At 50.6% G+C, this 11,605-nt stretch overlaps 1 protein-coding gene across 1 annotated transcript in view; it reads left to right on the top strand.

Moving 5' to 3' along the window:
* Positions 1 to 3,597: 3,597 nt before the first annotated feature.
* The window catches only part of TSEN54 (tRNA splicing endonuclease subunit 54), a 20,693-nt gene continuing 12,685 nt past the window's right edge, over positions 3,598 to 11,605 (top strand). Inside the window, exons 1-7 of the mRNA XM_019518241.1 lie at positions 3,598 to 3,662; positions 4,683 to 4,847; positions 6,499 to 6,562; positions 6,733 to 6,816; positions 8,323 to 8,421; positions 9,519 to 9,571; positions 10,428 to 10,526. Of these exons, the coding sequence (XP_019373786.1) occupies positions 3,622 to 3,662; positions 4,683 to 4,847; positions 6,499 to 6,562; positions 6,733 to 6,816; positions 8,323 to 8,421; positions 9,519 to 9,571; positions 10,428 to 10,526 (605 nt within the window). The 5' untranslated portion in view covers positions 3,598 to 3,621. The remainder of the gene's footprint in view (positions 3,663 to 4,682; positions 4,848 to 6,498; positions 6,563 to 6,732; positions 6,817 to 8,322; positions 8,422 to 9,518; positions 9,572 to 10,427; positions 10,527 to 11,605) is intronic.

Genomic DNA, 11,605 nt, shown 5'->3' on the forward strand with positions numbered 1-11,605 from the left:
CCCCCCCCCCCCCCCAAAACAACACTGGGGGGACAGCTGCTTCAGATGCATTCCTGGGTGCCAGCTCAGGTGCCCACAAGACTATGAGGATACCCTTTGGGTGCAGGGTTAGCTGTTCCCCAGCTCATCAAAGCACAGCTGAGAGGAACTAATTGCAAACACGGATGCCCCCCAAGCACATAAAGCACTGATCTGGACAAGGCAGAGGGCAGGGAGACCCCTCAAAGGTACAGGGAGCTGTGCATGCCTGAAAGGGGGCCTCCTCTTCTGCCTGGCATACCTTCCCAGAATGCCTTGCAACAGCCTAAAAATGCTTCCCAGAATCCCTCTGTTCTGAACCAAACCAGGACCGGAGGCACATTTGCCTTGCAGCCAGCCTTAAAAGGGCAGAGCTTGGGACAAGCGCGCGCCAGCGTCTCTTCAAAGCAACAGAGCAATCCGTGATGGATACGAACGTACTCTCTACAAGTTAACATAAACCGAGATTAGCCTTGACATTTCTAGGTCTTGCAGTCGGGTTCAGTGACAAAAGCCAGCTCTGGATCTGGAGTCTTTCCTGAAGCTATTTATTTATTTTAAGAAAAGATTGAGTTAGTCAAGGTGGACGGCAGCCTGTAGGCAAAGAACAGCGTTTAAGTGGGATCCTTAAAATCAGCGGATCCTACATGGGGTCAGAAAAATTTCCTTCAAATAAACTTTCTGTTAAAATAAGAGGGCTGGGGTGGGGATTGGAAAAGTCTCCCACTCAGTCAGTGATTTAAATGCAGCAGTGACCATCGTGCTCTTGAAATGCCAAAGCTGAGTTTCCTGATGAAAGATCATGGAGAAATGGTTAGTAATCCTAAAGGATGGGTGATGTGAGTGGTTTCTTCTCATGGATTTTGCTTTGACTGTCAGCCTGCCTCACTTTGTAACTCTGTAGGTGCCTGACAAATCCCTGTTCTGACTGTTACAGAGGCACCCTCTTTTCCTGAATCAAAACTCATGGCAGAGGTGATATCTTTTATTAGACCAACTAGATATTTGCAATAAATAAATAAAAGCAAATCTTTATTTTCAACCTTCCAGGCAAATAAAGAACTCTGGCAAATAAATATTTTTTTTGTGCAAATATCTAGTTGGTCTAATAAAAGATACCACCTCTGCCACAAGTTTTGATTCTTTTTCCCTCTAGACCAATAGGGCTACAACCAGGACACCCGTTTACTGAGGAACCCCAAGTATTCTTTTACCTGTCCCATTCTACTTTGGATATCCCCCAAAAGACGGAGACACCTTCCTTCTTTCACAGGAGAGTCCTCAGGCTCTCTGCAAACACCTCATTATAAACAATGACCAAAATCACTGACTATCCTGAATAAGGATCACTCAGACACAGGACTAAGCAACAACAGTTTAAAATCAGTTGGAAACAAGGGGAGGATTTTTGCATGAAAATACACTGGTTGTTTGCCAGGGCAGCCAGGTTAACATAGTGGCTATTGAAAAAAAGTGCCGTGTGAATGGGAATTTCACCCAAATAGCTGCTGTTTTTCTGGGGGGGGGGTTGCCTTGGGGTAATTTATACAAATGAGCCTATTCCAAATCAAAAGCACATTGGAGACACCTTGTAGTAAAATTAAGTCCATTGTACTTTTATCTCAGGATGGCTCTCACACAGTTATCCCATAGTCAAAACAGCTTTTTAGCTGTGAAGACAATCCTGGGGAGTGAGGAAGGCTTCAGTTTTATATTCAGTTGTATCATAGCATTCCCAGCATAGCTGCGCTACGTACGGTAGCACTGACAAAGCTTGGTTTTATGGCTTACTTCAAAGAAACATTGCCATCTAGTGATTGACTAAATGTGGTTCATCTAGTACAAGGGTGATTCTTGGAGATGACCCATCCAAACAGTGACCAGATGAGACCCAGGTTTGGGGGAGATTTCATGAGACCATAGATAAGAGGTGGTCAAACTTCCTTCTAGCTACAGACAAAAATCTTGACATGACCAAGGGCTACAGGAGACAATACTTTCAATCAATATGTATTTCAGAGTCCTGATCCACACACAGATCTCCAGTTTGAAAAATAATTTGTTGTTAAACGCCTTTATTCAGGAGCTGCATTGTAACTTCCTGGTCTCTGCGTGTGGTCTCTAGCCACCCTTTGCCCACCCCTGTCAGATGGTTAACTAATAGCCCTGAATTGTTTGGTGAAATGGAAGAGCTCATCAGATTAACAGTCTGCAGATTTAAGTACATTTAAGGAAATGGGACCAGTTATTCCCTGTCTGTCCCTTGGCTGCAGGTTCAGTCTATCTGCCTTTCACCGCTTTGTTTAATATTTCATTAAATAGTAGGCAATGAACCATCTGTTTGGCAAGTTGCTATATTATTGCCAGTTCATGAGTGGAGTTAAGAGATTACTTACAAATTAGCACCATCTCCTAAAAGGATTGTCAAAAGTCCTTAGAAATCAGGTTTGCCAAGAGCTGGCCTGGCACCATAGAGCTGTCTATTTAAAAAAAAAAAAATCACATTTCCAGTGTGGCCAGAACACCTGACTGCATCCCTTGCTTTCAACATGAGGGGAATAAATTCACAGTGAAAAAAAAATCCTCCTCTCACTTGATGGGCAGATGTACAGTTGATTATCTCAGGAGTGTGATCAAGTCCTTTTTTTAGGGGATTTATCATAGCAGCTACATGAAGGCCCTAATCCTATAAATCTTACTTCTTTTAGGGCTTGATTCTCCACTGCCTTGCTGCTGCAAAGTTATCTATGCTGGTGTGATGTCCGTGTAAGGTATAACCGTCTGCAGTGACTGAAAATTGTGATTTGGGCACATTCTGCGCCTGCTATACAGCAGCATCAGTGACTGTAGGACAGACTGGATCGTGACCATCGTGACCACCAAAGACAATCAGGATCTTTGGTGGTTCCCTTCTCTGTAAAATGAGGAGGGTGATGCAGTGGCCAGGCAGGACGTGGCGAGAGCTCGCAATGGTTCTGACCAGACAAACGCGGCCAGGCAGGAGCGTGCAACGAGAACCACAGCTTTGGCATGGGTGCGAAGGGGGCGAATCCATCCCCCCGCTGTGAAGAACGCAGTCCTATGAGTCCTGGTGTGTTGCAAAGGGAGTTTGCACCCGCAAGCTTGCCAAGAAAAATGTTTCCAACTATTCAAGCTGGTCTAATAAAAGCCATCGGATTCACCCAAAGAACCTCGTCCGCCCAGGTCCTTAGACTGACATGGCTACAACCACCACCCTTGAAACTGTGCATCGAAGGAAAGCGACATGCAGCAGCCCAGGGTGCATGACGCTGCGTGCGCACATGTGTGAGCCAGCGTGCTCCGTCTGGCAGGGTGGGGCCGGTGCCCTGGTGATCACTCCCTCTCCTGTTGTTCCCCAGGTCAGTGCAGGGGACCCTGAGAGCCCAGCACGGACAAGGGGGGGCCCTGCCTGCAGCCTTGCCTCCCTAGAGGGCGGCCCTGGGGTGTTTGCCAAGGGAGCCCTGCAGCATGGAACCCGCGGCGCATTAGGACCCAGTGAGAAGGGGCCCCTCCCCCAGTACCCGACGGGCACTAGGACCGCGCGGAACGCCGCGCGGCGGAGCGGAAGTTCTGCCCGCGCCGATGGAGGCCGAGCCGCCGCCGCGCGCCAGCCGCCTGCTCAGGTTGGGGGGGTGGGCGCCGGGCTTCGGCGGTCTTAAAGGGGCCGCGTCCTCTGTCCCTGCAGCCCTTCCCTCCCACGTGCTCGGCGGGGAGGATCCACCGGCTGCTTGGAGCTGGGCGGGGGGATCCCCGCCTGGTGCGTCCTGCACCATCGTGGTGCAAACGGGGCACCATTGCAGCCCGAGCCGTGCGCTGCCAGGGGGGCAGTGCCCGGGGCACGGTGTCACGCGTCTGCGTCGTGTCCTGGGCGTGCAGCCTGAGCACTGTGCTGGTGCCCCCATCACATGGGTGTGAGTGCCACATGTCCGCCTGTCTTGTGAGCACGAGGCGGCTGTGTGGGGGTGCCCTAAGGTGCTGCCGGGTACCAGCGTCGCGCCCGTGCCCGCGTCGTGGGCATGGGGCGTTGTAGCCCGAGCCGTGCACGCCCAGCCCCGTGGTAGTGCCTTGTGCCACGTGCTGTGGTGCCTGCGGGGTACTAGTGTTGCGCACCCGCCTGTGTTGTGGGCGTGGGGCGTTGGTGCAGCCTGAGTCGTGCACTTCTAGCTGCATGGTAGTGCCTCACGTCCTGCCCTGTGGTGCTGCCAGGTACCAGTGTCGCACACCTGCCTGTGTCCTGTGCCAAGCCCCGTGGTAGTACCCTGCTGAGCACACTAGGCTGCCATGTGCCAGGCACCGTTGTACTGCACCGCGCTCCCCACTGGTGCATGCTACCAGGGCACCCCTGTAACAGGCCACATCACCTGCCGCTGCCAGGGCACCAATGTCACGCACATGTCCAGGATGCAGGGGGAGTCTGGTTTGCTTGTCAATCAAAGGCACGGTGCTGCTTCCCAGCGCAGGGTCTCCTCCGTATTCAGAGAACAGGCAGTTTTCCCCGCCAGCCTTACCTGGAGGAAGCGCTTCTGTGGGCTGCAGCAAAGATCAGTCTGACCAGCCAGTCAGCCCTTGGCCAGTGCCGAGCATGCCAGGCAGGGAGCCAGCTGCGAGGGGATGGTGCAATGCTAATGCTTCGTTGTCTTCAGCCCGGCAGAGTTGCTGGCAGCACGAACCCGTGACCGCAAGGTTCCTCAGCGCTCGCATGGCCAGAAGGACTTCGTTCCCGACGGCTCAGAAGGGCAGGCAGAGCGGCTGCGCCAATGCCGGGAGGAGCACTGGCAGCTCCTGGCCGAGGAGCGTGTGGAGCGGCTGTAAGTTTCTCTTGCTGGTTTTAGTAGCTCCGTGCTCCCGCTGACCCTCCTGGTGATGAGAAGGGCAGAGCACATCTGGGGACACCTGGGTTGGAGACTGACAGCCCTGAGGGGCTCATCGTGGTGTGAATTCCCCTCCCCAGATCTCTTATAGATCTTAATGTGGAGACACGTGGACTTTACTACCTTGGAGTTATGACTGTCTTCATGTTTTACAGATGGGGAAATTGAGGCACAGGGGGTGGCAGCTTGCGTGTCCCCAGAGCAAACCCATGGCAGAATCTATGAGTCCTGCCTCCAAGGCTTTGTCTATACTTAGCTTTCTCTGCTGCTGCAAATTCCGACACCGACTGCCACTGCAAAGCTGCTAGCATGCATGCCTACCCATGCACTTCTGGCAGCTCCCTGTGGACCAGCTGCGTTGTTGCCAGAGGTCAGAGTTCACCCTGGGGCACTGATGAAGGGGCCACAGTAGGCAGCATAGGGCACAGAAATGTCTGCACAGACCTTCTGCCAGCAGGTGGGTGGCAGCAGAAGTCTTCTTCACAACCCGCCGAGGTGTAGCAGCTTTAAGCCCAGTTTATGGAAATGGGAGTTTCCTCCCTTGCTTGTTCCAAGGGCCTTATGGCTAAGGGCAAGCAAAACTCGGCGGCATCCGAATCCCAAGCCCCTGGGCTTGGGCCTGCAAGTAGGATGCCGACCAAAGGGTTTGGAAACATCTGAAACCCCAGGTGTGAGTGAAGGATGTTTGCCGGTAGTAGGGCCACACATGGTTCTGGACTCTTGGATTTGGAAGTAGTTTTGGCTAATTTGGCCTTGGATACTAATTTTAAAAAAAAGAAGTCTTCCCTCAGCAGACATGACTGAGTCTGGCAGTGAAAGGGAGCGTTCTGCTGCAGAGAAGTTGTGGGTGTGGATGCACTACCCATTTATCCAGCAGAACTTTTTCGTGTACCCTAGGCTCCGTGTCATTTGCCTCAACCAGTAACAGGCATTTCCATCTGGGTCTGCCCTCTGGCTAAGTTGTCCACTGTTCCCTTTGCACAATTCATTGCACAGTTGCAAAGTGCCCCTGATAAATGCATGTGCTTTACTTTGTATGTTACAGAAGCATTGTGGGGGATAGCAACAAGAGCTGCAGGACATTTCTATATGTTACACTAGTGGGGGACAGTCCTTTTGGCAGGTGTGCCACAAATTAGCCCCACACCCTCTCCATGTGCTACCCTGATCTCCTTCCCCTACCCAATCTGCTGCTCTGCTTTCTGCTCCCAGCCCTCTGCTCCCTGCTTCATTTGCTGCTTTCCGCTTCCTTCCCTGTGCTCCCGGCCCAATTTGTTGCTCTGCTTTCTGCTCCCTTCCCTATCTGCTGCTGTGCCGCTCGTTGCTCCCCCAATCCACCACGTAATGCTTATAGAGGCTGCCTGTGCCATTTGTGGTACCCATGCAGCAGGTTGGCCACCCTTGTGTTACACCATGAGTCCAGTTGGGTATCTTTTCTTCAGCAGGCTCTCTTACAATCAGAGAGCAGTATGGGGAGTTTGCAGCCTCCTACACAGCTGCCTTCCCATCCCTTGCTAGGGAGCAGGGTGTTCCAAACTGTTATATTAGGAATGATGTCTGTTGTGCTATTATGTCTTAACCTTCTCAGGGGAAGTTTGGTAAAAGCTGAATGGAAGCCAAATGAAGGCCTTGTGGAACTGAAATCCCCGGCAGTAAGTAATGTCATTGCAATTGGTTGATGCTGTTTTCTTCTACTGACAACAGCAGCCTGTGTTTTTTCTCTCTCTCTCTTCTTTTAAATTTCCTTCTCAATATGGGAAGGAGCCTGGGTGGGGAAAAGAGGTAGCTAAAACACGTCATGGATTTGTCTTTCTGTTTGCAGGGGAAGTTCTGGCACACGATGGGGTTCACAGAGCATGGCAAACAGTGCCTGCTACCAGAGGAAGCCCTCTATCTACTGGAGTGTGTGAGTAGGATGCCCAGGCATGGGACCAGTGAGCTCTTTCTGAATAACACTGTTGCAGAAGTGATAGTAGCTGGGCAGTGAAATGGATCCTTTATCTTCCCCACTGGCTCCAAAGCCTCTTCTCATCTAGCAGACTGTGTGAGCCAGTTTCTATTCTGCCTGTTACACATCTAAGTGGTATGTAAGTATTTAAGTACACTACTATTCCACCGTGCTTGAGTCACTTAACAAATTTTATTTTAATTCATCTTAACTTTAATTATGCCAAGACACCAAAGTGAACAAAAAGAAGGACGAGGTCTCCTCCACCCTTTGTGCTAAACTTTCTTCAGAGGCTCAAGTAGGGCAGAGTAGGATTCTGTTCAGATACCATTTGCATGGCTGCTTGGTGGAATAAGATCGGGCCCTATGCACTTTGGGACCTCGTCTGAAACCCTCTGTGTGTCTGTTGGTCATTTCCACTCTCTTATCAACCGATCTTTTGAGAGAGGTTCAGTTCCAGAGACACCATCTCTCTGTGTGTGGAGAAAGGTAATTAGCAGTGTTAGTGTGAAAGCAGGCAGAAGGCAGGGCATGGTGGCACCTTAGAAACTAACTAGTTGTATGTCAGTGGTGACACAGAGCACACTGGCTTTAGATCACTGGTTCAAAGAAGGGCTGTGGTCCTAGTGCTTTCCAGCTGTTCCCTTCTTTTCAGTGCCCAGTGAAACATGTCTGTCATCACTACGGGTCTCACTCTTGCTTCCGGCAAGTACAGGATAACTGCGTGGTGATCCCAGTTAAGGCAGGGTTGGCTTTCTGTGATTTATGAGTGTAGGTCTTGCCACTGAAAAGTGATTTCAGCTTAATAGTGATCCAAGTCTAAAGGCCAACTTGTTTTGTCTTAGCAAACTTTGCTGGATTCGAGGTAGGAGACTGTCATTTGAACCTTGAATCCAGGGGCTTTTCTCTGCCAATGGAGGTTTGCCAGGCATCAGGTCATAAGTGGCTTGACTTGAAAACAGATTTTGGCACAGAATCACAAGGGTAAGAGAATGAAAGCCTGGAAGAAAAGATTAGAAGCTTGGCTTGAAACCAGCTGCTGAGCAGGCCCCAGCATTAGAGAGGGACTGAACATGAGGGAAGCTGAGTGCCCATCACTAGCCCAGAAGTTGGGGGGGGAGGGGGATTGTTATAGGTGCTCAGCATTGAAGAAGTTTGACCATGTAGCAAAGCGCAGAGGCAGGTGGGAAAGCTGAGCCCGGTCAGTTTTGCTGCCATTCTGAGCGCTTCTGTCACACCCAAGGCAGGGAGGTGGCATTGCCACACTCTGTGAAACAAACAGATATAAAAAATGTGAAGCACAGAAGTTATGTTCCGTTATTGTGAGAGGCCCCAGGATGAGGTTTCTGAGTCATACACCCGCAGGGTGCTAGGATCAGCTGTTGAGACCAGAAGGAGAGACTAGGTGTGAATCTGTAGAACTGGTTTCCTGCAGTTCCTAATCCCCAGGCTTTTGTTTTCCAGGGCTCTATTCAGCTCTTTTACAGAGACCTGCCCTTGTCCATTCAGGAAGCCTATGAGACCCTGCTGTCCCAGAGTACTGTGAGCCTGCTGCAGTATCAGGTGCGCCGCATGGATCTGACTCCACCTGTGACTGGTGTGAGGGGAAGGGTGGGAGGGGAGGATCATAGCCAACACCTGCACACAGCTCCCATACACCCGCTTTCAAATGCAGGGGCTCCTATCTTCTCTTTTATTGTCCCCTTGCTCTCATTCTTTCCCTTGGGTCTTTCCTGTGATCATACAGTGCTTTACTCTGTGCACAGAGAAGCAGAAGCTAGTCTTCATTAACAGGATCATGGTTGCATCTGTGCTGTGCTTCTCCTGCCGAAGAGGTGTGAGATGGAGATACAGTCACTGGGAAACAGTGTGCTACAGGCATAAAAGGCAAAGCAAGGCAAAAGGCAGCAGCAGAAGCAAAGAAGGAACCATGCAGCGCCCCAGAGAGCAGCAGAATGGAAGTGACAAGACTGGCATCTGTTTTTGCTTCTGCTGCTGGTTCCTTCCTATTGCTGGGCCCAGTAGGTGCAGTGGCAACACCGAAGTTCTCTTGTCATTTCTGAAACATGGGGTGTCAGAGGCAAACCCATGACTTCCATGCTCCCCCACTAGCTTTTTTCTTCCTGAGCACTAAAGTTTGCAGTAGAGACAACCTGTATAAATCCCCTTCCCTTCCCTTTGCAGGCTCAGGTGTGGTGAACTTTCCACCACCCTGTCACCAGGGGGCAAGAGGCATTTCGTGGGCATTCGTGCCAGTCTGTTTCTGCATGGGGATGAGCACTTAGTGAGACCTACAGGCTCAGCATTAGCTAGGCCATGCAGTCCAACACAGGCTTTTTAAAATGGTCTTTTTCAAACCAAGCAGTGTTGCAGCCATATTCTTTGTTCCTGAATGCAGTGGAGACTGGCAAACCATGGACCGGAAGTGACCGTGGACCAGCATACTGCGGACCAGCAGCCAGCCTTTTTTTATACTGCGGACTGGTTGGTTGCCAGTCTGCAGTATGCCGGTCACTTCCAGACTTCTGGTCTGGCAGCCAACCCTCCTATGGGCTGGCAGCCAACCCTTCATGGCGCAGTACCGAACCGTGGCCTGGGGGTTGGGAACCTCTGCCTTAATGAACTGGCTGTTGTTTTAACATTCCTGCTCTCCTTTGAAGGTGTTCAGCCACTTGAAGAGACTAGGTTACATTGTGCTGCGATTCCACCCCAGGTAACCAGTTTGTTCTTTCCATTATGCTGTTCCCCTGCTTTCTTTCAGCAGGTCCCTATTTTGGCCTTTGCTACTCATTTGCTCCATGACCTTGGACAAGTCACTTCATCTCTCTGGGAATCCTTGATCTTTGTCTTGTCTGGTAGGACATTACTGGTTGAGGGCATGGGCTCCCTCTTAACTTTGTGCATGCAGTGCCTAGCCAAGGGGGCCCTGATCTCAGTTGGGATCTCTAAGCACAAGTAATTGTAGCAGCAATGATATTATGAGACAGCATTTACTAGGACCCGCAGTACTTGGATCATGAGGTCCTTGGGAACTTGTTTTGTTGTGTTCATGCAGCGTGGGGCACAGTGGGGTCCTGGTCCATGACCAGGGCTCTAGTCTTACTGCAATACAAACAACAGTAGTAATGAAGATCTGCCTGCACTCTCCCCTGCCAGACTCAATCAAGGTCCTTCAACTTCAACCCTTTCCCCCTTAGCCCTAAATCCTTCTAAGCTTTTCCCTGTTTGAGCCTCCAGACCCTCTGGGCCAGCAGGATAGAGGGATGTGCAAGTAAAGTGGACTCTAAAGGTGCCTTGCATTCTAGCCCTGGGGGGTTACTAGCCAGAAATAACACTGCAAACTCTTCTACTGTTCAACTCCTATCATGACTGATGTGAAGTGGGTGCATGAATTAAAGGGAGAGGGCAAGCAACTGCAAGCAAAAGGCTGCTGATTTTGCCCTGCTCTTGCCTACTGTTTCCAGGCCCAGGAAGAGGTTTTGATTGCTTAGTTTTGCTGCATGGCTGAGCTGGAAGGGTTTTCTAACACCCCCCCACCCCGCTCTGTTTCTCTGCATGTCTCATTGCAGCGTGGTCCCATCCTGGTATGAGAGGCAGCTGAACCTTGACAGTCACTGCAAGAGCTCTGGGAAACACCATCGCAAGAGGAGGAGAAGCTCTAGCCCTCGGTAAGGGAGATGGCCCCCAGTGGCTTGCCTTACAGACAGACCATTTTTCACACTTCGGTCCATGCTAAACGTGTGTAGCCCATTGCCTCTAAGGGTGGGAAACAGGCATAGCCCCCAGCCTCTGCAAGGTGCTGAAAATCGGTCATCGAGCCAACCATCATGCATGGGGGAACAGCTGTCAGGTGTCCAGAGGGCCAGTCAGTTATCTGGAACAAAACTGAGTTCTGGATCAGTTCACAACCCATCATTTACAGTATAGTAACATCCATTCATCCTTTTTGCATTGCATGCTCTTTCTGTCTCTCACTCTCTTCCCCCTCACCATCCTATCTCTTCCCCCTCACCTTCCCCCTCACCATGTATCCCAGGCCCTGACTCATCTGGCTCCTACATAGCTGTATTGGGACAACATTCCCTGGTCCTTCCTCCCCAGGTGAAGCAGTGATGTGTCAGTTCTGCCCAAGCATTTCTGGGTTCTTAGCGAACCCTTTGCAAAAATTGTCCCTCACCACCTTGCACTCTTCACGGGGGGTAGATTATCCCTGAGCCCTGTGTGCTGATACTAACATAAAGGAAGATTTCTGCAATCCTTGAATGGAAAGAATCACTATATGAGAAGGAAATTGGTGCTGTGTCAGATGTGGTTAAGCTGTTCGTGACAAAGACTAGGTTTTCTGTTTTGTGCTTGTACAACTCCTAGCACAATAAGCCCTGGCCCATCTAAGAGGTCCCTGGGTGCTACCTGAGCACAAATAATAAAATACATTATTATTAATAATTAACAGAGCTTTTTAGCAGGTGGCAGCACTGTCTCAGAAATGGACGACAACAGACAGGTCAGCCCAGGGCACTAGGCCTGTGCGAAGTGGCTAGTATTCACTTCGGATTTGGATTTGGCTGATTCGGGGGACGGTGATTCGATTTGTTTATTTGAATCACTGTCCCGAATTGATTCGGTTGAATCTCTGAATCAGCCAGGCCAGGCCCATCTCCCACAGCCCAGCAATGGCTGCTCTGCCCACCCCAAATCCCAGCACTTGTTAAAAAAAAAAAAAAAAAAGCCCCAGTTCAGCAGGTGC

This window comes from Gavialis gangeticus, unplaced genomic scaffold (assembly GCF_001723915.1).
Source record: "Gavialis gangeticus isolate Ggan-Ray unplaced genomic scaffold, GavGan_comp1, whole genome shotgun sequence".
NCBI lineage: Eukaryota > Metazoa > Chordata > Crocodylia > Gavialidae > Gavialis > Gavialis gangeticus.